At 44.0% G+C, this 27711-nt stretch overlaps 6 protein-coding genes and 1 long non-coding RNA gene across 12 annotated transcripts; 3 read left to right on the top strand and 4 right to left on the bottom strand.

The window, feature by feature from the left end:
• LOC131137736 (uncharacterized) lies at window positions 1-15762 on the bottom strand. Of its 2 annotated transcripts, XR_013630083.1 has the most exons (6): window positions 15638-15762; window positions 5678-6618; window positions 4255-4459; window positions 3896-4042; window positions 1825-2136; window positions 1-200 (listed from the first exon to the last, which is right to left on the bottom strand). It is a non-coding gene; the product is annotated as an uncharacterized LOC131137736 (long non-coding RNA). The 2 variants fall into 2 exon arrangements; XR_013630082.1 differs by lacking the exons at window positions 1-200; window positions 1825-2136 and having other exon boundaries at window positions 2345-4042.
• On the top strand, window positions 1984-8633 carry cdk15 (cyclin-dependent kinase 15). 2 transcript variants are annotated; one of them, XM_058085909.2, is made up of 13 exons: window positions 1984-2257; window positions 3630-3761; window positions 3860-3954; window positions 4021-4100; window positions 4179-4273; window positions 4366-4428; window positions 5874-5997; window positions 6064-6184; window positions 6255-6348; window positions 6422-6485; window positions 6579-6627; window positions 6700-6842; window positions 6913-8633. In XM_058085909.2, exons 1-13 carry the CDS (start codon window positions 2102-2104, stop codon window positions 7026-7028), a joined length of 1332 nt encoding a protein of 443 aa, XP_057941892.2. In that variant the 5' UTR covers window positions 1984-2101; the 3' UTR covers window positions 7029-8633. The 2 variants fall into 2 exon arrangements, with proteins under 2 accessions (XP_057941892.2, XP_078653722.1); XM_078797596.1 differs by having other exon boundaries at window positions 3860-4100.
• Window positions 10413-12047, top strand: LOC131136819 (frizzled-7-A-like). Its single transcript, XM_058084081.2, has one exon. The coding sequence runs from the start codon at window positions 10413-10415 to the stop codon at window positions 12045-12047; it is 1635 nt and encodes a 544-aa protein (XP_057940064.2).
• On the bottom strand, window positions 13491-14343 carry LOC131137720 (claudin-22-like). Its single transcript, XM_058085976.2, has one exon. It carries the CDS (start codon window positions 14157-14159, stop codon window positions 13521-13523), a length of 639 nt encoding a protein of 212 aa, XP_057941959.2. The 5' UTR covers window positions 14160-14343; the 3' UTR covers window positions 13491-13520.
• Window positions 14935-16843, top strand: dph3 (diphthamide biosynthesis 3). The gene is made up of 3 exons (XM_058086001.2): window positions 14935-15177; window positions 15669-15743; window positions 15914-16843. Exons 1-3 carry the CDS (start codon window positions 15070-15072, stop codon window positions 15980-15982), a joined length of 252 nt encoding a protein of 83 aa, XP_057941984.2. The 5' UTR covers window positions 14935-15069; the 3' UTR covers window positions 15983-16843.
• Window positions 16844-16892: 49 nt separating this feature from the next.
• On the bottom strand, window positions 16893-19941 carry LOC131137691 (uncharacterized). 2 transcript variants are annotated; one of them, XM_058085927.2, is made up of 5 exons: window positions 19705-19941; window positions 19401-19484; window positions 18820-18990; window positions 18262-18327; window positions 16893-18143 (listed from the first exon to the last, which is right to left on the bottom strand). In XM_058085927.2, the coding sequence occupies exons 2-5, from the start codon at window positions 19425-19427 to the stop codon at window positions 17124-17126; spliced, it is 1284 nt and encodes a 427-aa protein (XP_057941910.2). In that variant the 5' UTR covers window positions 19428-19484; window positions 19705-19941; the 3' UTR covers window positions 16893-17123. The 2 variants fall into 2 exon arrangements, with proteins under 2 accessions (XP_057941910.2, XP_057941908.2); XM_058085925.2 differs by having other exon boundaries at window positions 18235-18327; window positions 19705-19936.
• A 1354-nt stretch (window positions 19942-21295) lies between these two features.
• mlpha (melanophilin a) lies at window positions 21296-27506 on the bottom strand. Of its 3 annotated transcripts, XM_078797594.1 has the most exons (15): window positions 27394-27506; window positions 26872-27093; window positions 26694-26806; window positions 25740-25784; window positions 24122-24180; window positions 23961-24050; window positions 23816-23897; window positions 23550-23740; window positions 22958-23035; window positions 22704-22889; window positions 22440-22613; window positions 22116-22277; window positions 21982-22038; window positions 21861-21912; window positions 21296-21805 (listed from the first exon to the last, which is right to left on the bottom strand). In XM_078797594.1, the coding sequence occupies exons 1-15, from the start codon at window positions 27501-27503 to the stop codon at window positions 21765-21767; spliced, it is 1662 nt and encodes a 553-aa protein (XP_078653720.1). In that variant the 5' UTR covers window positions 27504-27506; the 3' UTR covers window positions 21296-21764. The 3 variants fall into 3 exon arrangements, with proteins under 3 accessions (XP_078653720.1, XP_078653719.1, XP_057941855.2); XM_078797593.1 differs by having other exon boundaries at window positions 23816-24050; XM_058085872.2 differs by having other exon boundaries at window positions 21867-21912; window positions 23816-24050.
• Window positions 27507-27711: the final 205 nt, after the last annotated feature.

The raw sequence follows: 27711 nt of genomic DNA, 5'->3' as shown, positions 1-27711 counted from the left end.
AAATATAAGACGTGTAACGATGATAGATTATCATGACGCCCAACTCCAGCCTCCTCTCCTGCCGGACACCTCTTCCTCCCCGGTTGCTAAACGCTCCTACTCTATGGAGCACTTCCGCTGGGGGAAGCCTGTTGGCCGAAAACGCCGCCCCATCACAGCATACATCTCCAGCGGGGCCAAGGACTCATCAGAAATGTTTCCTGCAGAGATGAGGCGAGATTTAAGCAATGGGCTCCTGAAAGGAGCAGATGAGGAGGTGACAGAGGAGCAGCTCTTGGACATGGCCCAGAAGAAAGACGGTTCCTACAAGATGAAGCACTTCCGCTGGAGCGTCCCGCTTGCTAGCAAACGCTACGGCGGCGTCACACAGAGCTGGGGCGCCACCAAGCAGAGGCCGCTGCTGGTCAGGCTCCTCAACAAAGACGCACAGAATACAGTAGAATAGTACTAATAGTATATTCAGAAATATTCATAAAGTCTTGCAAACAAAAACACCAAACTGCTCATTTATTGTATTCCCGTGCCTCGCCTGGGGGGCACATACCACCCCCCCAGGTACGCCTTTTCTTGGTTTCAGTTAGGAGTACTGTCTGTGAAAAATAAATCTACCCTGAAAACCCTCCTTCTGTCTGTAAAAAATTTAAAGGCTGCGATTGGTCGGTTTGGAATACATTCTTCTCTGGGAGTATACGACTCGTTCCACATCAACATTTGCAATAAAAAAAATCAGTGTTGTAACGCATGAAGTAGGTCCATCTGCAATAACACTCCCCTTCTCCCTTAAAAGAAACTAAAAAAAGTCATAGCAACTTTATGTGGAGATCTAATTGCATGCTGAAAGTAAAAAAAATGGCTTCTTTACACTGCAGCTGTGAACCATCCATGTTGGAAATGAGCTAGCTTACCTGCCGCCATTTTGGGGACACACCATGGCTTCTTATTAAGCATGAATGCTAAATCACTGAACAAATATCTCCTGACTGTGTGGCCTAAATGCTAACCACTCGGCCAGGAGGTCTAAGTCTTAACAAGACTTGGATATTTGACACTCTATAAGAATATTACTATTGTTACATCATGAGCTCGCATAGTAAAAAGAATATGAGCTAGCTTACCTGCCGCCATTTTGGGGACACACCATGGCTTCTTATTAAGCATAAATGCTAAATCACTAAACAAATATATCTATTGACTGTGTGGCCTCCATGCTAACCACTCGGCCAGGAGGTCTAAGTCTTAACAAGACTTGGATATTTGACACTCTATAAGAATATTACTATTGTTACATCATAATGTCTCATATTAAAAAGAATATGAGCTAGCTTACCTGCCGCCATTTTGGGGACACACCATGGCTTCTTATTAAGCATAAATGCTAAATCACTGAACAAATATATCTCTTGACTGTGTGGCCTAAATGCTAACCACTAGGCCAGGAGGTCTAACTCTTAACAAGACTTGGATATTTGACACTCTATAAGAATATTACTATTGTTACATCATAACGTCTCATATTAAAAAGAATATGAGCTAGCTTACCTGCTGCCATTTTGGGGACACAATTGCTTCTTATGGATGAATGCTAAAAGCTAGCTAGCTTGTTTTCTATTAAATCACTGAAGAAATATCTTAACAAGAGTTAAACTGCAATATCTGAGACTCAATAAGAGCATTGCTATTATTACATGGATTGAAAAAATACGCTTTCGTGGTAAAAAAAAAAAACAAAACAAACAAGCGTTCATATCGTGGGTCACATGACTGTCACATGACCAGCACTTAATATTTCTATCACTTAAAGACTGGTTGTGTTTATTTACTTACTTAAAGCTACATAGTACACATTTAAACCCATGTGAAGTCTTATTGTCGGTTCATGTTTAAAGTTGAGTTTCAAGTATTATTGACGTGAAAGCTGAGATCGTTTCTGACCGTGGCCACTGGGGGGCAGTGATGTGCCACACGTTGAATGACACTGTTGTTGTCTTGCTGGGGGAGATGGAGGGTGCAGGACCGGTCATGGGACCATGTTTGCTCTTCTCCAGACAGCACGGCGGTCATATGAGCAGCAGCAGAAGAAGAAGAAGAAGAAGAAACGGTGATGGAGGACTTGTTCCGTTGGATGAGGAGGTGCTGCTGTGGCGATGGCGACGAGGCGAGAGAAACAAACAAGGAAGAGGAAGAAATGGAAGGGCTGAGGATGGAGGAGAGCGTCGTCAAGAAGAGCCGAAGTTCTTCATCTCTTCCGGCTGCTCAGGTCGCTAACTTCACTAAAAAATGCAACTTGTACACTTGGAGAAACTTCAGCAACATGTCCCTCCTCTATTCTAGCTACTTTTACATTATTATTTAACAATACTTTACTTCCATTCGTCACTCACATAACTTATAACTTCTTTTTTACAATTACATAATTTAACTATATTGAGACTTTTTCATTCATTCAAAAGAATTCATAGAGATACAAATGATGCTTAAAAATAAAACTACTTCTGAATGTTTCTTTTACATGATTAAAGCCCTCGAGAGATGACATAACACCCCTATAGTCACCTTTACACTCCTATTAGCCAATATAGTAGACATCATAAGAGAAAATAAGACATATTAGGCATAATAAACCTGTTTACCACCTACTAAATACACTTTTTAACATCATTAGAGTCCCCTGGACATGACATAACACCCCTATAGTCACCTTTACACTCCTATCACCCAATATAGTAGACATCATAAGAGAAAATTAGACGTATTAGGCATAATAAACCTGTTTACCACCTTCTAAATACACTTTTTAACATCATTAGAGCCCTCTGGACACGACATAACACCCCTATAGTCACTATTACACTCCTATCACCCAATATAGTAGACACCATAAGAGAACATGAGACATATTAGGCATAATAAACCTGTTTACCACCTACTAAATACACCTTTTAACGTAATTAGAGCCCTCTAGACATGACATAACACCCCTATAGTCACCTTTATACTTCTATTAGCCAATGTAGTAGACATCATAAGAGAAAATGAGACATATTAGGCATAATAAACCTGTTTACCACCTTCGAAATACACTCAACATAATTAGAGCCCTCAAGACATGACATAACACCCCTATAGTCACCTTTATAATTCTATTAGCCAATATAGTAGACATCATAAGAGAAAATAAGACATTTTAGGCATAATGAAGCTGTTTACCACCTTCTAAATACACTTTTAAACATCATTAAAGCCCCCTGGACATGACATAACACCCCTATAGTCACCTTTACACTCCTATCATCCAATATAGTAGACATCATAAGAGAAAATGAGACATATTAGGCATAATAAACCTGTTTACCACCTTCTAAATACACTTTTTAACATCATTAGAGCCCTCTGGACATGATATAACACCCCTATAGTCACCTTTACACTCATATTACCCAATGTAGTAGACATCATAAGAGAAAATGAGACATATTAGGCATAATAAACCTGTTTACCACCTTCTAAATACACTTTTTAACATCATTAGAGCCCTCTAGACATGACATAACACCCCTATAGTTATCTAAAGGATGGCCGACCCGAGTTCATTGATGAATCATGGATTGTTTTGTGTCCGCCGGGCCCAGTTGGACCAGGATGTTCCTGGCAGGGATCCCCACTGGTTCCACACGCTGCAGATGCGACGCCTTCGGGTGCAGCGAGGGCGTAGTAACAGCGACCCGTGGAGCAGGAAGAGCTGCCAGGATCTCTCCGTCTGGGTTTGGCTGTTACACCATCCTACACTTGATGCCACCTCTGCTAACCTCTTGATGCGACCATGCTGTGTGTGTGTGTGTGTGTGTGTGTGTGTGGTCAGAAAGCACAGCTCCAGTTCGGAACAGCCAACTCTTACGTGAGTCTGGAGAAACTCGGTGAAGGCTCATACGCGTCCGTTTACAAAGGCATCAGCAGGTCACACGTCACATGGTGTATGATGTCATCAAGACAAGATGATGATGATGATGAATTTGTATCCAGGATTAACGGGCAGCTGGTGGCGCTGAAAGTGATTGAGACAAAGACGGAGGAGGGGGTGCCGTTCACCGCCATCAGAGAAGGTTTTTGGGACATTTTAGGACATTTGAACTCCTATTTTGGGCTAAACCATGTTTTCTGTTTTATGTGTGTGTGTGTAGCGTCTCTGCTCAAAGGCCTGAAACATGCCAACATCGTCCTCCTCCACGACATCATCCACACTCGAGACTCGCTCACCTTCGTCTTCGAATACGTGGTGAGACATACGTAAGGTGGTCACAGCGGCGGCAGGTCACATGACTCTGAGATGGATGGATCGGTTCATGTTGAGGTGTTGTGTCGCTGCAGCAGACGGACCTGGCCCAGTACATGAACCAGCATCCGGGCGGTCTGCACTCTCACAACGTACGGGTACGAGTCCTCACCCAATACCTAAGAATACCTACGGAAGAATACTTAGGAGGTAAGATACAAAGAAGGAAATAGGTGGTAGGACATAGGATGTGTTGGAGGAAGAATACATAGGAGGTAAGATACAAAAAAGAAACTAGGTAGTAGGATATATAGGAGTATTCTTCCTACTAACAATCACAATTTTAGTGTATTTCCGACATTATGACTTGAAAAATACTGAAAATTTTGAGTCAATTACTCCCTAAATATGAGTCGTATGAAATCAATATTTATAAGATAACATCGAGACAATTTAAGCCAAGAGAAAATTTCATCAGCATCAGTGAGAACCTGATAGCATCATTTAGCAGCTGTTAGCATCAGCTAGCATCTGTTAGCCTCTGATAGCATCAGATTACCATTTACCATCTTCTAAATACACTTTTTAACATCATTAGAGCCCTCTAATATTATATAACACCCCTATAGTCACCTTTACACTTCAAAGACCCAATACAGTAGACATCCTAAGAGAAAATACGACATATTAGGCATAATAAACCTGTTTACCACCTTCTAAATACACTTTTTAACATCATTAGAGCCTTCCAAACATTATATAACACCCCTATATTCACCTTTACACTTCAAAGACCCGATATAGTAGACATCATAAAAGAAAATACAACATATTAGGCATAATAAACCTGTTTACCACCTTGTAAATACACTTTTTAACATCATTAGAGACCTCTAGACATTATATAACACCCCTATAGCCACCATTACACTCCCATTAACCTATATATTAGACATTATAAACGATAATAAGACATATTAGGCATAATAAACCTGTTTACTACCTTCTAAATACACTTTTTAACATCATTAGAGACCTCTAGACATTATATAACACCCCTATAGCCACCATTACACTCCCATTAACCTATATATTAGACATTATAAGAGATAATAAGACATATTAGGCATAATAAACCTGTTTACTACCTTCTCAATACACTTTTTAACATCATTAGAGACCTCTAACCATGATATAACACCCCTATAGTCACCTTTAAACTTCAAAGACCCAATATAGTAGACATTATAAAAGAAAATACAACATATTAGGCATAATAAACCTGTTTACTACCTTCTAAATACACTTCTTAACATCATTAATTTTTGTTTTGTGTAAACTTAAAACGTTTGAAAATATTACAAAATATTATTATGTAATCTGTTAAAACATAATTTTTGAACTTACCAGGTTTTAGAGTGTAGGAGGTAAGATACAAAGAAGGAACTAGGCCGTAGGATACGTAGGAGGAAGAAGGTGGTATGGCCTCCATGTACGTTGTGCTTCACGTAGCTGTCATTAAGGTGTCATGGCCGCCGACGTCGGAATGGAACGCGTACATAAAGTGAGGAACTGTCAAGTACAGAACATCCTTTCCTTGTAGATCTTCATGTTCCAGCTGTTGCGGGGCCTCACCTTCATCCACGGTCGCCAGATCCTCCACCGCGACCTGAAGCCTCAGAACTTGCTCATCAGCTACTTGGGAGAACTCAAACTGGCTGATTTTGGTAGGTTCCTTCATGCGGGCCGTGCATATTGCCGCGTTGACGGATTCTAACGGATTCTTCATGCAGGTCTGGCCCGCTCCAAGTCTGTCCCCTGTCAGAGTTTCTCATCAGATGTAGTTACGCTATGGTACCGGCCCCCGGATGTCCTGCTGGGTTCTACAGATTATTCCACAGCTCTGGACATCTGGTACGTGTGCTTCAGGTGGGACGTGGACCACCAACCGAGTTGAGCTTGATATCATTTCGATGTGTGTCAGGGGAGCCGGGTGCATCTTTGTGGAGATGCTGCAGGGGGCGCCGGCATTCCCCGGACTCACTGATGTGTTTGACCAGCTGCGGAAAATCTGGACGGTTGGTACCATTATCTCCGAAACTCAGAAGCTACCAAGCCCCCCCACATATCACTCATGGCCTGACCCTGCAGGTTCTTGGCGTCCCGTCAGAGGACAACTGGCCTGGACTGACCCGACTCCCCAATTATCAACCAGGTCAGACCCGCCTGTACAGGAGGTGCCATCATGATTGACATGTCACATGACAGCATGAATGAGGAGGTCATGTTGTGGTCCTTTTTGTTCCAGACTGGTCTCTTCCATCCGAGTCCAAGCCGATTCGCTGCGTCTGGAAAAGGTGAGAAAAGGAGAAGGCGGATGCTAAAGTGTTTAAGTCATGCTATCAATAAAGTTATTATCTCTGCATCAGGTTAAACCAACTTCCATATAAAACCGAAGATCTTGTCCAGAAGATGCTGATGTTGGCGCCCGCGGACCGGATGTCAGCGGCGGACGCCCTGCACCACCCGTACTTTAGCGTGCTGCCGCAGCCCGTCATGCACCTGAGGGACAGTAAGAGCCAATCCCGTCGTGGACGTGCTGCTCATTTCACATTCCGAGTCACCTTCATGTGCCTTTGCAGCCGTCTCCATCTTCAAGGTGCCCGGTGTCTACCTGGAGACTGAGATGCGTGACACCTTCAACCCCAGCAGGCCTAGAGTCAGACCTTCACTGCTATCGACCGCCAAGTTCTGGTGACACCATCAACTCCAACAGACTTCTTCTGCGCTCAGAGGGAAAGTCGTCAGTCCCTCTTAGCGTCTCTTAGCATTTGTGAGCATCACTTGGCGTCTGTTAGCAGCTGTTAGCATTTGATAGCATCAGTGAGCACCTGATAGCATCATTTAGCAGCTGTTAGCATCAGCTAGCATCTGTTAGCGTCTGATAGCGTCAGATTACCATTTACCACCTTCTAAATACACTTTTTAACATCATTAGAGCCCTCTAGGCATGATATAACACCCCTATAGTCACCTTTACACTTCAAAGACCCGATATAGTAGACATCATAAGAGAAAATACGACATATTAGGCATAATAAACCTGTTTACCACTTTCTAAATACACTTTTTAACATAATTAGAGCCCTCTAGACATAATATAACACCCCTATAGTCACCTTTACACTTCTATGACCCAATAAAAGAAGACATCATAAGATAAAACACGACATATTAGGCATAATAAACCTGTTTACCACCTTCTCAATAGACTTTTAAACATCATTAGAGCTTTCTAGACATGATATAACACCCCTATAGTAACCTTTACACTTCTATGACCCAATATAGTAGACATCATAAGAGAAAATACGATATATTAGGCATAATAAAGCTGTTTACCACCTTCTCAATACACTTTTAAACATCATTAGAGCCCTCTAGACATGATATAACACCCCTATAGTCACCTTTACACTCCTATTACCAATATAGTAGACATCATAAGAGAAAACAAGACATATTAGGCGTAATAAACCTGTTTACCACCTTCTAAATACATTTCTTAACATCATTAGAGCCCTCTAGACATGATATAACACCCCTATAGTCACCTTTACACTCCTATTACCAATATAGTAGACATCATAAGAGAAAACAAGACATATTAGGCGTAATAAACCTGTTTACCACCTTCTAAATACATTTCTTAACATCATTAGAGCCCTCTAGACATAATATAACACCCCTATAGTAACCTTTACACTTCTATGACCCAATATAGTAGACATCATAAGATAAAATACGACATATTAAGCATAATAAACCTGTTTACCACCTTCTAGTCACATTTTTTAAACATCATAATAACAGAAAATAAGATTAGTGCTGTTGTTTGTTGCTCCAAAAGGAGTTAATAAAACTCCAAATGAATCAGAGCCTCACCAGATATGAACCTCACCACACGTGCCTGGCAAGAAATATAATTTTTATGTTCAATTGGAAAAGATCAAAAAGACAAAAATCTCTGCTAGTGCAAGCTAATTAGCTGGACATGCTATATTAGCAGCCAGCGTGTTATTCCGTGCTATTTTTTTTTTAAAGCTTTCTTTATTTACACGCCACATATGCCGCTTTGTGTTGACGCTACGGAGGACGAGTTTGTTTTTGTTGCTGGTAAACTTGTCGGCAATGTCAAAGAAATATGTTTCCATGAAAAAGCATCTTTTCCCCCAACGGCTGGATGAGAATGTCATCATTTGATTGACAGCCGGCGGCATCAAGATAAAAGCAAAAATCTTTTGTGTGAATATTAACTGCTTGTTTGTTTTTCTCCTACTATTTGACATAAATAAACATTAGTCTTGTGACAAGCGTCTTATTTTGATATGCTTCTTATTGCTAATGGCATGCAAATAATCCAAGTTGAAAGAAAGTGATGATTTCTTTTCATCTTTCAAAGTCAAACCAGAAGTCAAGGATGACGTGTGTGTGTGTGTGTGTGTGTGTGTGTGTGTGTGTGTTATTGGGGTCAGTAAAAGTAGCAAAGAATTCATAGTAAAAGTCGTAGTAATAGTAACAGTACACCCCTCACTAAGTGGCAGTTATTTCATATTTCATAAATTTCATGTCAGTAGTCAGTAGTTCCAGTTACTAGTTATTTTTCCAATAAATGAATAGGATGAGAAAAGGAATGAGCCCATCATAAGTATTTAGCATCATTAGAATTAGCATGGTAAGTGTTTTGGAAATACTGGACTGTGGAAGCTTGGTTAGTGTCTGAATCCCTTGCAGAAGCTCCCACTCTAAACCAAAGCTACTCTAACCCAGACTCAACTCTAACCAAAACCTATTCTAAATCAAACCGACTCTAACCCACACCTACTGTAACCAAAACTAATTCTACTGATTCTAAAACTATTCTAATTCAAACCTACTCTAACCAAAACCTATTCTAATTCAAACCTACTCTAACCCAAACCTATTCTAACCCAGACCCAACTCTAACTGCATTTTGTTGCCCTGTACCAGTGACATGAGCAATAACAATAAAGTTGAATCTAATCTAATCTAACCCAAAGCGACTCTAACCCACATCTACTCTAACCCACACCTACTCTAATTCAAACCGACTCTAACCCAAACCTACTCTAACCCACGCCGACTCTAACCAAAACCTATTCTAACCCAAACCTATTCTAACCCAGACCCAACTCTAACCCAAAGCTACTTTAACCTAAACCTACTCTAACCAAAACCTATTCTAACCCAGACCCAACTCTAACTGCATTTTGTTGCCCTGTACCAGTGACATGAGCAATAACAATAAAGTTGAATCTAATCTAATCCAACCCAAAGCGACTCTAACCCACATCTACTCTAACCAAAACCTATTCTAATTCAAACCTACTCTAACCCAGACCAAACTCTAACCCAGACTCGACTGTAACCCAAACCTACTCTAACCAAAACCTATTTCTAATTCAAACCAACTCCAACCCAAAAAGACTCTAACCCAAACCGACTCTAACCAAAACCTATTCTAATTCAAACCTACTCTAACCCAAACCTATTCTAACCCAGACCCAACTCTAACCCAAACCGACTCTAACCCAAACCGACTCTAACCCAAACCTACTCTAACCCACACCGACTCTAACCAAAACCTATTCTAATTCAAACCTATTCTAACCCAGACCAAACTATAACCCAGTCCCAACTGTAACCCAAACCAACTCAAACCAGAACCTACTCTAACTAAAGTATGGTAATTGCTGGTACATACGTAGTTAGTTATTTTCCTTTGAGGTTGTACGCCATCTTTACCAACGGAAAAGGGAGTCAAAAAGGTCTAAGTGGGAATTGTTCTGTGGGTTAGCACCTCGTCTCCTTCTTCATCTCCATGGTGGATGTTCTTCTTAGCATTCCAGACTTTTCTTTTCATCTGTCAATGACTGCATGTGGCCCCGCCCCCTGAGCCAATCAGTGTCAAGAGAGCATCTGATTGGTTCCAGCCCACCCTGGCAAAGAAGACCTTCCAACTCAGGGAGGATATGAAGGTCTACAGATGAGTTCCGTAGATGTGTTGGAGATGCCGGAACGGTTTGCGTCCATTTCGCTCCTCGGGGTAAAGTGGACCATGATGGCAACAGGGGGGACCTGGTCGTGGTGGTTGAGTTACCACGTTCTACCTCTGTTCTTTCTGCCGTGCTTTGCCCAGCAACAGCCGGGATTTTCTATCCCAGAACATGGATTTTGCCAGACCATCTCCATCCCACTGTGCACCGACATGGCCTACAACCAGACCATCATGCCCAACCTGCTGGGCCACACCAACCAAGAAGACGCCGGGCTTGAGGTCCACCAGTTCTACCCACTCGTCAAAGTCCAGTGCTCAGCAGACCTCCAGTTCTTCCTGTGTTCCATGTACGCACCCGTGTGTACAGTTCTAGACCAGGCCATCCCACCCTGCAGGACTCTGTGTGACCGGGCTCGGCAGGGCTGTGAGGCACTCATGAATAAATTTGGCTTCCAGTGGCCCGAGAAGCTGCGCTGCGAGAACTTCCCTGTCCACGGTGCCGGAGAGATCTGCGTGGGTCAGAACTCCTCAGAGAGCAGCGATCCTGTGACGGATCCTGTCCCAGAACTCCCAGAACCGTTCAGGAACCCATCTTTCTTCTGCCCGTCACAGCTGGAGGTGCCGGCTTACCTGGGGTACCACTTTCTTGGTGCTAAGGACTGCGGTGCCCCCTGCGAGGTCTCCACGCCTGGTGGACTCATGTACTTCACAGAAGAGGAGATCAAGTTTGGACGGTTCTGGGTTGTCTGTTGGGCTTTTTTATGCTGCGTCAGCACTTTTGTCACCATCCTGACGTACGCCATAGACGCTCAGCGCTTTCGCTACCCGGAGAAACCTGTGGTTTTTCTCTCTGGTTGCTACTTCCTGGTGGCGCTGGCGCACGTCACCGGCTTCCTGTTGGAGGATAAAGTCATCTGCGTGGACAAGATGAAAGCAAACGGTTGGAAGATGGTGGTTCAGGGTACCAAGAACGAGGCCTGCATCGTTCTTTTCGTGGTGGTCTACTTCTTCAGCATGGCCAGTGCCGTCTGGTGGGTCGTTTTGGCGTTCTGCTGGTTCCTGGCGGCGGGGATGAAGTGGGGTCACGAAGCCATTGAGGCCAATTCCAGACACTTCCACCTGGTGGCGTGGATCGTGCCGGCTTTGAAGACCCTCGCCATCTTGGCGATGGGACAAGTTGAAGGTGATCTTCTCACCGGTCTGTGCTACGTAGGCGTGTACAATGTTGGCGCTCTGCGGGGCTTCGTGGTGGCGCCGCTTTTGATCTACCTTCTTGCCGGTACTTCCTTCCTGGTGGCCGGCTTCATCTCGCTTGTTCGCATTCGCTCCATTGTCACATTGGGCGGTACCGAGACCGAGAAACTGGAGAAGCTGATGATGCGGCTCGGTGTGTTCGCCGTTCTGTCCGTACTTCCCGCCGCCATCGTGCTGGCCTGCATCTTCTACGAGCAGACATTCCGACCACGCTGGGAATACACGTGGCGATTGTTGACATGTAAGAAACTCTCCATTCCGTGTCCTTCCCAAAACTTTCCTCCGTCAACGCCGAACTTGACCGTGTTCATGATCAAGTACCTGATGACCATGGTTGTTGGGATCGCATCGGGGTTTTGGATCTGGTCTGGAAAGACGGTGCAGTCCTGGCGCCACTTTTATAAGCGACTGAGTGGCTCAGAGTTGGAAGATGCGGCGCCATGAGTGGGTGTCGGGGTCGGACTTCGAGGTTAGGTCGCGTCTTTGGTGGACACTAAGGGTGTGTCCACACTTATCATCATGACGCAATAAGACGTACAGTATTGTTGGACTAAGAATTAGCGTATTGGAGCGGGAAAACTCGTGACCCCCCAATACCCCCTCCCCCACATGGCTAACCAAGGTCATGTTGTGACAACAACTTCTAACAGATTGCTACAGCGGGACACTCTGACCCTCCATTGTTTCATTCACAGACGTTTGTTTGTTTGTTCTCCTCTCTGCTGTTTTATCGCTATGACACCCTGGGAACTGAGATCCAAGACAGGACACCTGATGGGGGGGAACGTCGCGAGCCACCCACTCACACATATAAGAAAAAAGGACCAAGAATCATTAGCCACTTTTGGCTGAAAATGTAAACACGCTAAGTAAATAACCTGTAGTATGATTCTTTTTATGATCTTTTTGGATGTTTTCTCCTGATATTTATACCTTTTGGTGCAGTTTATTTGTATTTTTACAATGGCCAATAAAAAACAAGCTATGGGGGCTGTAAGTATGATCCATAAAAACTTGGAAAAAAAAAAAAAAAAAAAGCCCAACCTGGGAATACAGTACGTCATCCAAACATGTTGCATGTTAATATTGATGTTTTCCATCATTTCATTTGGACCTGCTTGCATCAATTAGACGATTTCATTGCAAAAAAAATTAAATGAAAAACATAAGCATCAATTTCATTCATTTTCTACCGCTTTTCCTCACGAGGGTCACGGGGGGTGCTGGAGCCTATCCGAGCTGTCTTCAACCCTGAACTGGTGGCCAGCCAATCACAGGGCACATATAGACAAACAACCATTCACACTCACATTCATACCTATGGACAATTTGGAGTCGCTAATTAACCTAGCATGTTTTTGGAATGTGGGAGGAAAATGGAAAACCCACGCATGCACGGGGAGAACATGCAAACTCCAAACAGAGATGGCCGAGGGTGGAATTGAACCCTGGTCTCCTAATTGTGAGGTCTGCATGCTAAACATTCGACCGCCGTGCCGCCCTCAGCATCAATTTGACAAGAGTAATTCCAAATATGTATCATTTAACAAGAAAAGGCTGTCATTGTAGAGGAAGAACTTGCTGCTGATTGGCTGTTGATGAGAGGAACTGATGTGAACAATAAACTCACACTATTGTATCACGCAGGAAAAGCGTGGCCATCACAAAAGTCCACTTCCCCACCATGCAGTCTCATATAGAAACACATGGCCATGTTTGTTTCGTTTTCTATTCTACAAATACAAATGGATGCTATGTGCGATTATATATCTAATATGTATTGTATCTATGAACAATAACATCGTATACTCTATGTATATATTTATCAATATCTATCAAATCCTGTAATAAATGATGTTTGATCCAAATGGATGAAGTCAGGGTTATTCATGTTTCATTCCAGAAGGTTCTTTGGACTCAGACGTACTCTGTTCTGCTTGTAACGGTTCCGATGTGGGTTTGTCCAGGCTGCATCTCCGGGACGTGAAGGCACCGCAGGGAAGCACAGGAGCTGAGCAGCAAAACTCCCGCCATCAAGTGCAGCACACCCCCAGTCCAACCGCAGAACAGCGCGTCCCCGAACTCCCATCGCGGTACCACTTCCGGTAGGGAATCGTCGAAGAAGCGCACCGCGGTCATGTGGGCGACATACGACACCGGAACCAGAACCAGAACCGCGCACACGAGACTCGCCACCCCACCGCATGTCTTCATCGCTCTCTTGGCGCGTCCGTCGCACACCTTGACCACGTGCAAGCCGGGAACTGCGAGGCAGAGCGCTGCGAGTCCGGCGCACAGCGCGGCGCAAATGAGCGCGCGCGCCAGCTTGATGTCACGCGGCAGCGAAAGCGGAGTGTCGTGGCGCCGGCACGAGAGCGCGCCGTGCACCTGCACCACGCACGTCTCCCACAGGCCCAGCTCGTACACCTCCGCCGGAAGCAGCTCCGTGGACAAGGTCAGCCACGCGGACATGAGCGTGCAAGCCAACAGTAACCACCATGCGCAAGCACATAGCGCGACCCCGAGCAGCTCCAGAACCAAAGTTCTTGGGTCCATGATCTCCCCGATTCTGCTCAGCGTCGGTTCTGTTTGCTGAAACTCTTCCAACCCCAACACACGCCCCCACCGTCACGCAAAACCTCCAACATTGTCACTTTTACTTGCTACTATTTGTTGTGCCTGTTGATGTTCGGATGTCCGGTGTTCCTGAATGTCCCTGGATAGCCAGGAAGTGCCTCTTGGTTTAAAACAAGAGCGTCAATGTTTACGTGTGTCCACGTCGAGATACCATACAATAATTCATTCAACATTTTTTAAATGAGCGCATTATTGATGAAATGTTAAAAACTAAATGGACAAGTTAGAACTTGTTGATGCCTCCATGTTTGTCGGTAGAGGGAGACAAAGCATAAAGAACCCTTGAAGAGCACGAGCACCATCCAATGGTCAGAAAGTGTATTGCACCGGCACGAGTCAATCTATCTGCACTATTAGTTTAAAAAAAAATCTACACGAACTACACCGTTTTAAACATACATTTTCAATTTGAAAGTAGACTAATCTTATTTTTGAACTGTACATATTATTTGGGAACTTGAATACTTCAGCTCTTCAACCATTAAAGAGGCTTAGTAATTGTATTTTTGCTAAGACACACGTGTTTGTATTCGCTTTTAAAACTAGCCATCACATTTTTCCTTACAAAGGATTTACTTTACTTATTTTTTGTACCGAGCACAGTTCAATCCCAAATAGTATTTTTTCCTAGCAGTCAGGAACGCAGCATTTTTTGTAACTCGTCATATATTGGTGACACGGGGTGTGTGACGTCATCAAGTGGCGACTGCATGTTTTGGTCAGCGTGGGCTCCACAGTGACAGGACTATTGAATCGTTTCTCCATGTAAATTCTTCAGTTCTTTTTTTTTTATTCTTTTTGTCATCTGTGAGTGGATTATTTTGTCAAAATGTCTGTTTTTCACGACGAAGTGGAGATCGAAGACTTTGAATACGACGAAGACACGGAAATGTATTACTTTCCATGTCCCTGTGGAGACAAATTCGCCATAAGCAAAGTGAGTCATGCTAGCTATCGGCTAACACATTTGGTCACTTTAAAGCAGGGCTGTAAACTGCAGTAATTCGTTATTTTTTTTTTAAATTAACGCATGCGCATTATGTCAAGCCAGGCCTCTGTTATAACAACCGACTGAAGCAGGGAAATGCTATGCTAGCTTCCCCACAGTATCACTCAGTCTGTTGTTCTTTTAGAACTTTATTGTGACCGATACATCAACAGCAGTGCAATTCCAACACCATTTATACATCCAACTCACAAACACCTTTCTAGTCCTCACTTGACACTATACTAGGGGTCGGCAACTTTTACTATGAAAAGAGCCTTTTACCTTGTGTTCACTAAAGAAAACTAGCATGTCCCTACATGTTTAACGGATGCCTACTAGTAAGGTTATCATGGCTGGGTATCAAAGTAGTTCAGTTAAGAGTACTCTTGCAAGTATTGGTGATACTTACTTGTGTGTCATGGCGTCTGTGCTGTGGACAGGAGGAGCTGGAAAACGGTGAAGACGTGGCCACGTGTCCGAGCTGCTCCCTTCTCGTCAAGGTCATCTATGACAAGGTGAAAGACCAGACATGATTTCACGTCACACAAAGAACAAACTGTGCTGGGTTTTGTAGCCCAGAAAAGGGAAAGACGTGTGTGTTGGTGTCTCACTTTTTGTAAGGACAGAGCAAGCTTGTATTTGTCCAGCAGGGGGTGCTGACACGGAGTTTGATTCTGCCTTGCAGGAGTCCTTCATGGTGGGTGAAATCCTGGAGGCGGCGCCGGGAAGTAAAGTGGAGATGCTTCACACCTGATGAGATGACCTCCAGACTTTGTTTGCGGGCTTTTCTCCCAGGAATCCCGATGTCCCTCGACGCGTCTGTGCAGCCCTACTGTACACATGTTCTGTCAGGACGTTTCCAACTCATCTTTAGGATTTTTCATGATGGGTCATGTGACCAGGTGATGAAGCTGGCTAAAAAAGTGCTGACATGTAAATACTATTTAAATCTATTTATGCTACTGGTTCACAAGTACTTGATTGGATGCAGAGTCTGTTCACCTCACACCCCTTGTGGAAGTGGTTCTTGCTCTGTCCTTCTTCCCCACTCTCTTAAGTTAAAATGAATACAGTGTAAGCTAACTAGTTAGCTCAGTCTCATATCCTGCACATAACAGTTGTGCAATGTGGGGGCAACAAAGAATGAAGGTGTAAAGGTGACTATAGGGATGCTATTTAATGTCTACAGGGCTCTAATTATGTAAAAAGCATATTTAGAAAGTCTAAAACAGGTTTTCTGTTTTATATTTTTTAATTTAATATGTCTACTATATTGGGTAATGAAAGTGTCTAGAGGACTCTGGATGTCTGACATAACATGGAATGTCCGACACAAGATGAACGCCTGACATGATGACAACAATAACATCGGAAATAACATGAACGCCTGACAGGACAACATGTATGTCTGCCATAACATGAACACCCCACATGAAGAAAAGTGAATCAAAAGTGTCCTTGAGGCTGAAGGTCAGTGACCTTGTGATTTGAGCAGGTGTCTCGGTTTGATGTCTGATTGTGAATAAATATAATAAATATTATATACCGCTCCAACCATCGATGACGATGTGTTGTCCCAGCCCTAATTGTAATCACATCCTTGTTAGCATCCTACTAGCTCACTAAGACATGGAAACAAGAAGTAGTAGATCTTGGCTGGCTGTTATCTTATTGATCACAGCTGCAAAGTGAGACAAAATGGAGGCAAGGAAAGCAGCAGCAGATGAGAAACGCTTTTATTGAACTGGAGAAAGAAACAGGAAGTTGACGTCCGTGTTGATCTGTCTTTGGCAACAGTCCGGTCCGCAGAACTCCCGGAGTGGGAGTACACCTCCAGAAGGGAGTCGTCGTTCCACCTCAATTTCTCCATTTCCAAGGTGGTTCACCTTCAAACGTCATGGCATGTTACGTCCCGGGGATGCGGCGTCCTTGCGACTGAAGGAAGTGACCACGGCCTCGACACGCACGGGCACCGTATGTTCACTCGCCACTGCAGCCAAATGGGCGTCTTCAGAAGCCGAGCACATTTCTGTCTCCTCGCCAGCTTCCTCACAACTGTCCACGTCGCCCTCCAAAGGATCTCGGAGCGCCTGCACATTCAACCGGGTACAGCGTCGCTCGCCGAGGCGTTTTCCTTCTCGGACATTTATGAGCGGCCCTTCAGGAGCAGCTAGGACTCTGAAGAAAGCTTTGAGCTTGTCGCGACGACCGACAGCCGGTGATGTTTGACGCCCTGGAAGGAAGTCTTTGGGAGCAAAGTAAGAATCCACAAAGACCAAGTCGGCGGAGCGACGGTTAGCTGGACAGATGGCCTCAGATGAATCTGTTGGTTCCTTCCGGTGCATTGCAGGAGGATCTTTGTCCTGCACTGACTTAGTCGTCCGAGTTGATGTCTGATTCCGAGTACGGCACGGCGAGTGACTGGGACGCGGCCACGCCCGGCTGTCCTCAGCAGAAGCAGGAAGTTCTTTGTGCTCTTCGTTTTCATGTTGGTGTGACAAAGCAGTGGAGACATGACGCCGGTCCACTGAGCTTCTGGACAGGACAGTCTGGTGTTCCGGGATCATGTCCCTGCCAGGGGAAACATCTGACCGGTACTTGGGATGTTCCTCCTGTGACTCCGTAGGCGATGTGACACCAGGGAGAAAAGCCCACTCATCTTCAGAGGTGCCACTCTGCTTCACGGCTTGTTTTTTGCCGCGTCCGTTCAATCTCATCTTCCTTCCTGCTACAGCTTTTCTTCGACTCCTCTTCGACACTCCCATGAGCTCGCCGGCACACATGTATTTGGTCCTTGAAGGACCATGAAGAACCATGGAGGACACACAGGAAGTCACTGCAGGAACGCAGCTACCATGTCTGCCAGCAGCTTCCTCAGCCTGGTCCAATCCCGTTCCCCCGGACCCTCCGCCTTTCTGTTGGGGGGGGGGGGGGGGGGGTGATGAAGAATGCTTCAGCAATCAGTGAGCCACGAGGCCAGTTGGCGGACAAACATGACACAAGGACCTTGATAACGTCTCGAAGGCTGATCACCTCCGCTCTCATCTGGTCACGTTCCATCTTAGCCACGTGGTAGAGTTCCTTCTGATGCTCTAATGCCTGACGAGAAGATCGTTATGACGTCTTTGGCATTTCTACTGATCCATCCAATTCCAGGATGGAACTCCAGCTTCCATAAATAGGAAATATGATTGGTGTGGTCCAGGCTGGTACTGGTGGACGGTGGCTCCGTATTCATTTCACCTTATTGCTGTCTTACTTTTACACGTCATGATAAATAACACGCATGTTTTGCTGGTGTGTTGAAGACTAAGTGATGCTAGCTCTTCAGCCACGGTTACATGGACATAAGCCCCCAAAATAGCTGTCCTCGGCTACACCCGCCTTTAACTAGGAGTTCCTGCCCAAATTTTACCTGGCAGTTCAAAGTCAAATATAAGCACTGGTGAAATGGGACACCAGTACGCTAAGGTACGGGTGTATAAATGGCAATAAAAAATGGCGGCATCAAGATTGGGATAATAGGCGAACCCCCCCCACTCGTCCTTGAAGTGGATTTAGTGTTGTTTGGTGTTCCTGTCAAATACGCACCTTTGCACACTCAATGGAGCGGCGCCACGTCTCCCAAAGCAGCTCCTCCGTGTAGCTCAGCTCCTCCTGCAGCAGTTCCACCTGGTACGTCAGAGCTGCCTTGTCGTCGTGCAGCTGCGCGTTGGAGACCAGAACCTTCCTGTACTTTTCCCGCGCCTCTGCCAGACAGTCCTGACACACAGTAAAGCCACATCACCCACTTCAGTCAATCATCTCTGCTAATCAGATGTGGAACATTTATAGCTTCTCTTGAATTGGATTTGTTGTTGGTACAATTTTCAACATTACAGTATTTTCTACGCAGATAAGCAGGAAAGTATCATTTAAGTATTTTATTGGGGTTACTTTGTTCAGGAGTAGCAATGTGTGTCATTTGGTGGAGGCCACCACCAAGATCACGAGCCAGCACGTGAACCCGCTCACCAGTAGCCCCGCACGTGGCACGCTCATGCACGCGCTTAGGCCGCCAAAATGACCAAGCAGTTTTTTTTTTCATGCTCAAATTCATCCATTTATTGATTATGGCGGCGGGACGAAATCAACACGAACGACAGCGACACCTGCTGCTAAAATGTCGGTACCTGCATGTCCTGGACGGACGACTCCATGGCCACCTCGGGTCGCTTTCAAGTCAAACGACATCCCACTTTACAGTCAGCTTTCATCTAAAAAGAAATGAAATATTAGCTATTTTAGCTAACCGGCCCTTTGGAGAAGCTATAGCTGTGATAGTCACATGACTGTCACATGACTACCCCTCCTAAATGTTTCCTAGGCCGAATTTCTTTACCGTATTACACCCCCATTGGCTTTCATCGTGTCTGCTACACTGGAATCCATGCTGGACTTCACACGCACAAGAAGAACAGTGGAGACGCCACTCACCTTCGTGATGACTCGTCTTGCTAGTCAAATATTGACCCGTGACCTGTGACCTGTGACCTATGACCACCCGGAAGTCTTGCCGGACGTAGAGTGCTAGTCCACAGCCAGGTGAGGGCGCTCTTAACTCGTTTGGAAAGCAGGCAACCTGCCCACGTGGGAAACTACTACAGTACATGTCTCTACTTATACTTACTATACACCATACTCTATGTACTATCAACATCTACTACACGATACACTATATGTACTATCAACATCTACTACACGATACACTATATGTACTATCAATATCTACTACACGATACACTATATGTACTATCAACATCTACTACACGATACACTATATGTACTATCAACATCTACTACACGATACACTATATGTACTATCAACATCTACTACAATATACACTATATGTACTATCAACATCTACTACACGATACACTATATGTACTATCAACATCTACTACACGATACACTATATGTACTATCAATATCTACTACACGATACACTATATGTACTATCCACATCTACTACAATATACACTATATGTACTATCAACATCTACTACACGATACACTATATGTACTATCAACATCTACTACATGATACACTATATGTACTATCCACATTTACTACACGATACACTATATGTACTATCAACATCTACTACACGATACACTATATGTACTATCAACATCTTCTACACGATACACTATATGTACTATCCACATCTACTACAATATACACTATATGTACTATCAACATCTACTACACGATACACTATATGTACTATCAACATCTTCTACACGATACGCTATATGTACTATCCACATCTACTACAATATACACTATATGTACTATCAACATCTTCTACACGATACACTATATGTACTATCCACATCTACTACAATATACACTATATGTACTATCCACATCTACTACACGATACACTATATGTACTATCAATATCTACTACACGATACACTATATGTACTATCCACATTTACTACACGATACACTATATGTACTATCAACATCTACTACACGATACACTATATGTACTATCACCATCTAATACAATATACACTATATGTACTATCAACATCTACTACAATATACACTATATGTACTATCAACATCTACTACACGATACACTATATGTACTATCAACATCTTCTACACGATACACTATATGTACTATCCACATCTACTACAATATACACTATATGTACTATCCACATCTACTACACGATACACTATATGTACTATCCACATCTACTACACGATACACTATATGTACTATCCACATCTACTACACGATACACTATATGTACTATCAACATCTACTACACGATACACTATATGTACTATCCACATCTACTACAATATACACTATATGTACTATCCACATCTACTACACGATACACTATATGTACTATCCACATCTACTACACGATACACTACGTATATGTACTATCCACATCTACTACACGATACACTATATGTACTATCAATATCTACTACACGATACACTATATGTACTATCAACATCTACTACACAATACACTACGTATATGTACTATCCACATCTACTACATGATACACCATATGTACTATCCACATTTACTAGTTTATTCTTCATATGATGACTTTATTCCCTTAATATGATGACTTTATTTCCTGTTGGGTGCTAGTTAATGGAAGCCAAACAGGTGAGGCTGATGCGGTGATGAGGAGTCTATATTTATTGTCCAAAATGGCCCCCAAAGGTGTGTGAGACTAGAAGCAAGGACCAGACTAAATAATGACAATAATGACATGAAGAAGGCTCGGAAAGCGTAAAGCCATACTAAGGTCAGGGAGATGTGTTCATGGCAGGAAGGCATCAAAGCGGGTGAAGATAAGGTATGAACTTTGGAGGATGTGAAATGTATTTGAGGAAGAAAGGCACAGTATTTGGGATACTACAGTATTTCAACTCCACGATGGTGCTGAGGTACTTTATGGTTGTTCTGGTGAGACGACAAAGCATCCGGATTTGGGTGAAGGGACGAAGCCTCAGGAGATGTTGGACTTCCAGGCAGCTCCATTGGCAGCTTCTGAGGAGAGAGGAGCGTGTTTGAGTAGAAAGGGTTACGTTCTGCAAGAACCTGCTCTTACTGGCGACGTGCTCGTGCATGGACGCTTTCCTCTGCGATGACGACATCTTGAAGAGAGAGAAAAGATATTGATGAGTCAGCGTTGAAGGACTGGATGATGTTGGTCATGACCTCACCTTCTTCTTGGATCCCACAGCGCTCAAAGCCGCAATCTTGCTCTCGATATCAGAAACCTGCCAATAAGAGACAACGTGCTAAATGCAGCAGGAAGGCTTGGGATTGGCTGGATGGAGGCGGGGGCCCCGCCTACCTCGCTTTCAGCACCCTGTACCCGGGCGGCCGTCAGCGCCACCACGTCCTCCAACTCCGACAACTCAGAGTCGGTGGCCCCGCCGAAGCGATTTCTGGCGCTTTGTTCCAGCCGCCGCAGCTTGCTCTCCAACCCGTAGGACTGGCCGGCCGCCACATACACCTGAACGGGTACACACACGCACGCCGCGTCACAGCTACATCGCTAGCTACGTAGCTATTTCCAAAAAAAGTTGTAATCTTCTGGGAATGAAGGTGTCCTTTCACCTCCTGACCTTGGAAATTGGACACAAACACGCCAAGGAGACGACAGAAGCAGGCTTACGTTTTCCTCCAGTTCCCTGAAGGCCTCATGGGCCGGCTTAGCATCAGCAGGACTGAACGTGAGGCTTGAGTGGGCGGCCTCTGACAGGCCAAAGTCCACCATGGCCTTCTCAGTGGCGTTCATGCTTCTCAGGGCCTCGGTGGTCAGCTCACAGAGGGCCGATGCCGTGGATCTCTGAAAGACATTTATTCCCATCGTTTAGTCATATTAGCCATCATATTCCCGCCATATAATCATATTCATGAGTAGGGATGTCTTCCATACCTTCTGCGCTTGACTGGGGAGGTCCTCGCTGGATGAACTGAGATCCTTCATGGACGCCCCCCTGCCGAGGCTTTTCTTCTTGTCGGTCTCGTCATCAGATGACAGGCGTTTGCCGCTCAGATGCCCGGCCAGCTCGCTCAGCTTCTTCCTGAGGTTCTCCTCCTCGTTACCCGATGGAGCAGACGCCTGCCGACACCAGCGTATTCACGTCAAAGCGCTTACCTCAGGCTTTTATTGTGAAATTCCCGCTTCACCTTGTCGGGTGTCATCTTCTCCTCCAAGCGACTCAGCAGGTTCTCGATGGCCGACATGCGTTTGCTCAACTGGTTGATCTGCCAGACACAGGAGGAAGATGGGATGATGTTTCCATGGAGACCATATTCTACATGGAGGCCAGGCAGTGGCGTATGGATGATATATGTATATATGGTACAGTCCTGCTATGTTTGGATGATGCATATGGATGATATTTGTATATATGGTACAGTCCTGCTATGTTTGGATGATGCATATGGATGATATATGTATATATGGTACAGTCCTGTTATGATTGGATGATGCATATGGATGATATTTGTATATATGGTACAGTCCTGTTATGATTGGATGATGCATATGGATAATATATGTACATATGGTACAGTCCTGTTATGATTGGATGATGCATATGGATGATATATGTATATATGGTACAGTCCTGCTGTGATTGGATGAGAGGAAATAAGAGGCGGGTCAAAAGGGGAATACTGTAGGTGAAGTAGTGAGGGTACACAGGGTACACGGTGCGGGTACACGGTGCATGTACAGGAAGTATATGAGAACACAGTGCAGGAGTAGATGTCTCACAGGCGGGGTGAAACCCAAGTTCTCCTGAGAGGAGGCGCGGCTGTTGCGGCGGCGGTAGGGCGGGGGCGGGTAAAGGGGCGGGAGTCTTGCGCACTCTTCCTCGTCAGACGTGTCCATGTACTGCTGACGAGCCGCCGAGCCCATCTTGGTTAGGGAACGAGTCCGGACAGCACGACTGTCGCCGTAATCATCTGGTTGGAAGAGGAAAAGCGGCGGGGTTACCTGAAGGTGGGCGTGGCCTCACATAGGTGTGTATTGATGTTCACCGTTTCTGGAAGCGTATCGGTCCAGGCTCCTCCTACGATGCATTCGCTGAAGGTTGAAGTCGTACTCGGCGTCCTGAATGTGCTGAGGAGGAGATCCGCTCAGGTGTGCAAGTGTTACCTGTACTGTCCTACCTACGTGCTTTACCTGCATCGATGCCCGCCGCGAGTACGGGAAGTATTCCTCCGACTCAAAGTCGAAGGGATGAACGGACAGCAGACGTTTCTTTTTACGCATCTGAAAGACAATATGGCGTCCAATCAACAATGGCGGCTTCTTCAAAGAGCACCTGCTCGTCTTGGCTTCACCGATTTGTATCTCTGCGCCTCCACGTCGCCCTGCTCCTCCTCAGCGCCGTTGTACCCGTCTGCAACACATCGAAACGTCTCGTATCAGCATACCTGTGGCCTCCGAACCTTACCTCCTTATTCCTGTAACAGCATGACTCTATTCCACTAACATTACCTCCTTATTCCTGTAACAGCATGACTCTATTCCACTAACATTACCTCCTTGTTCCTGTAACATTACATACGTATTCCCTTAACATCATGGCTTTATTCCACTAACATTACCTCCTTATTCCTGTAACAGCATGACTCTATTCCACTAACATTACCTCCTTGTTCCTGTAACATTACATACGTATTCCCTTAACATCATGGCTTTATTCCACTAACATTACCTCCTTATTCCTGTAACATCATGACTTTATTCCACTAACATTACCTCCTTGTTCCTGTAACATCACCGCTTTATTCCACTAACATTACTTCCTTATTCCCTTAATATCATTACTTTATTCCACTACCATTACCTCCTTATTCCCATAACATCATGACTTTATTCCACTAACATTAGCTCCTTATTGCTGTAACATTACCTGCTTATTCCTGTAACATCATGGCTTTATTCCACTAACATGACTTCCTTATTCCCTTAATATCATTACTTTATTCCACTACCATTACCTCCTTATCCCCGTAACATCATGACTTTATTCCACTAACATTAGCTCCTTATTCCTGTAACATTACCTGCTTATTACTGTAACATCATGGCTTTATTCCACTACCATTACTTAATTATTCCCTTAATATCATTACTTTATTCCACTACCATTACCTCCTTATTCCTGTAACATTATCTCGTTATGGCACTACATTACCTCCTTATTCCCATGACATCATGACTTTATTCCACTAACATTACTTCCTTATTCCCTTAATATCATTGCTTTATTCCACTACCATTACCTCCTTATTCCCATAACATCATGACTTTATTCCACTAACATTAGTTCCTTATTCCTGTAACATTATCTCGTTATGGCACTACATTACCTCCTTATTCCCATGACATCATGACTTTATTCCACTAACATTACTTCCTTATTCCCTTAATATCATTACTTTATTCCACTACCATTACCTCCTTATTCCCGTAATATCATGACTTTATTCGCATAATATGATCACTCTATTCCCGTAATATCACTTTATTCCCATTATATCATAATGTTATTCCCATAATACTGCAACTTGATTGCCATGATATTATCAATAATATTGATCTTTTATGGTATAGTATTATATAATATTAATATTATTATGACTTCATTCCAGTTGAATTATTATGTAATATAATAATAGTAATATAGTTTTTCCTCAACCAAATTTTTACACACAAAAAAGTTCCCCCTAATGTTATTATGATATAATTTGTGTTATTACTGCTAATATTGGTGTTTTCTTCTTCAATCACTGCTGGCTTTCATGGAATAGACTTGGAATTTTTCACAACCAGGAAGTACAATCAGCAAGAAGTCAGAAGAAAGAAAGAAAGAAAACTGCCTGCTTGTCATTGGCTGTGCTTTGCTAGCAAGTACTCACATACTAAATACAACTACTGATATCCAGTACTCACAGCTGCGGACATCCGGCATGCTCTGGGTGTCGTCATCACGCCCCCCTGATGTAAGAAATACTTTATTAGCATGTAGCCGTGAGCATGTGACACATGCAACACAATGACATCATCATTTGCATATATTATATACCTCAATATAAAGTACATTATATGTATTTAGAAGGTGGTAAACAGCTTTATTATGACTAATATGTCTTATTTTTACTGATGATGTCTACTATATTGGGTGATAGGCGTATACAGGTGACTATAGGGGTGTTATGTCATGTTTAGAGGGCTCTAATGATGTTAAAATGTGTATTTAGAAGGTGGTAAACAGGTTTATTATACCTAATATGTCTTATTTTTTCTTATGATGTCTACTATATTGGGTAATAGGAGTGTTAAGGTGACTATAGGGGTGTTATGTCATGTTTAGAGGGCTCTAATGATGTTAAAAAGTGTATTTAGAAGGTGCTAAACAGGTTTATCATGGCTAATATGTCATATTTTCTCTTATGATGTCTACTATATTGGCTAATATGAGTATAAAGGTGACTATAGGGATGTTATGTCATTTTAGAGGGCTCTAATGATGTTAAAAAGTGTATTAAGAAGGTAGTAAACAGGTTTATTATGCCTAATATGTCTTATTTTCTCTTATGATGTCTACTATATTGGGTGATAGGAGTATAAAGGTGACTATAGGGGTGTTATGTCATGTTTAGAAGGCTCTAATGATGTTAAAAAGTGTATTTAGAAGGTGGTAAACAGGTTTATTATGCCTAATATGTCTTATTTTCTCTTATGATGTCTACTATATTGGGTCATTGGAGTGTAAAGGTGACTATAGGGGTGCTATGTCATGTCCAGACGGCTCTAATGATGTTTAAAAGGTGGTAAGTACAATGCTGTAAGTACCAACGTAAGCAGTAGTATATGTTTACATATCTGAGATGTGAAGACAGCCACCTTCTCCGTTCAGCCTCTTGTAGAGTGACCTCATGACCTTGGCGCTGCCGAAGCGTTTAAATCGATTCCGGACGTTGTCGTGGTACCACCCCAGGGTGCCGATCTTCAGGACCCTGCGGGAAAATGAGCATGTGAGGACGCCGGAGGCCGCGCAGTGAAAGGGGGGGTAGTGGCTGACCTGGTCATGCGGCAGTTGTCGCACACCCAGCCGTGCTCCTTCTTGTTGTAGCGGCTGCAGGACTTGCAGGTGAACAAGCGGCAGTCCAGGCACCGACGCTTGCTGTTGACCAGGAACTTGAAGGGCTGCAGGCAGCGGATGCACAGAGAGTCGGCCAAGTTGTTCTGCGAACCCAGCAGCTCCCGTTTGGTGTCCTCCTTGTCGATGGAGTCCTTCAGCTTGCTGTGGAACGTTAGAATCATCATGTCGTTATCATATATCATATATGATAGCAGTTGTACAAGACTAAAGAGAACACAAAGAAAGCGGATAAGAGAAAGGTAGCAAGCTGTCCACCTTGGTGAGCCGCCATGCCGCGTGTGTGTGTGTTTGTGTGTGTGTGTGTGGAGACAAGCGTGTCTTTGTAGCATCTCCGTGTGACTCCAGTCATGGTAGAGCGCAGCTTTCACGCTCGCATTCCATGACAGCGGGTCACATGACCTGCCAACAGTAGGGGCCATCTGACGGGGCAGGGGGACCCACCCTAGTCGCTCTTCTTCTTTCTTGCGCAGGTTGAAGTCCCGTTGAATCACCTCCCAGACGTGCTTGGCTTCCTCGTCGGTCAGACGTGATAAATCCAGTTTGCGTTCCATGATGGGAAGACCTCAGTTGGGAAGCAACAATGGCTTTTGGTTAGTGTTAGTTCCAAAAAGACAGCATTTTATTGGCTGCTGGCACATGTCTTATTCAAACACAACATTTGGTCCCAGGAAGGACTTGACTTGACATGATGACCTGGTCCAAAGATGTAACTTTCTACTTTCCCTAACCTCCTCACCTATGCGGACTTATAGAGATAGA

Source organism: Doryrhamphus excisus, linkage group LG17, assembly GCF_037039965.1.
Source record: "Doryrhamphus excisus strain RoL-2023G ecotype Guam linkage group LG17, RoL_Dexc_Guam_v1.1, whole genome shotgun sequence".
In the NCBI taxonomy this organism is placed as follows: domain Eukaryota; kingdom Metazoa; phylum Chordata; class Actinopteri; order Syngnathiformes; family Syngnathidae; genus Doryrhamphus; species Doryrhamphus excisus.
The sequence above is the reverse complement of the archived record's forward strand: the minus strand, read 5'-3'. Positions and strand labels throughout refer to the sequence as shown.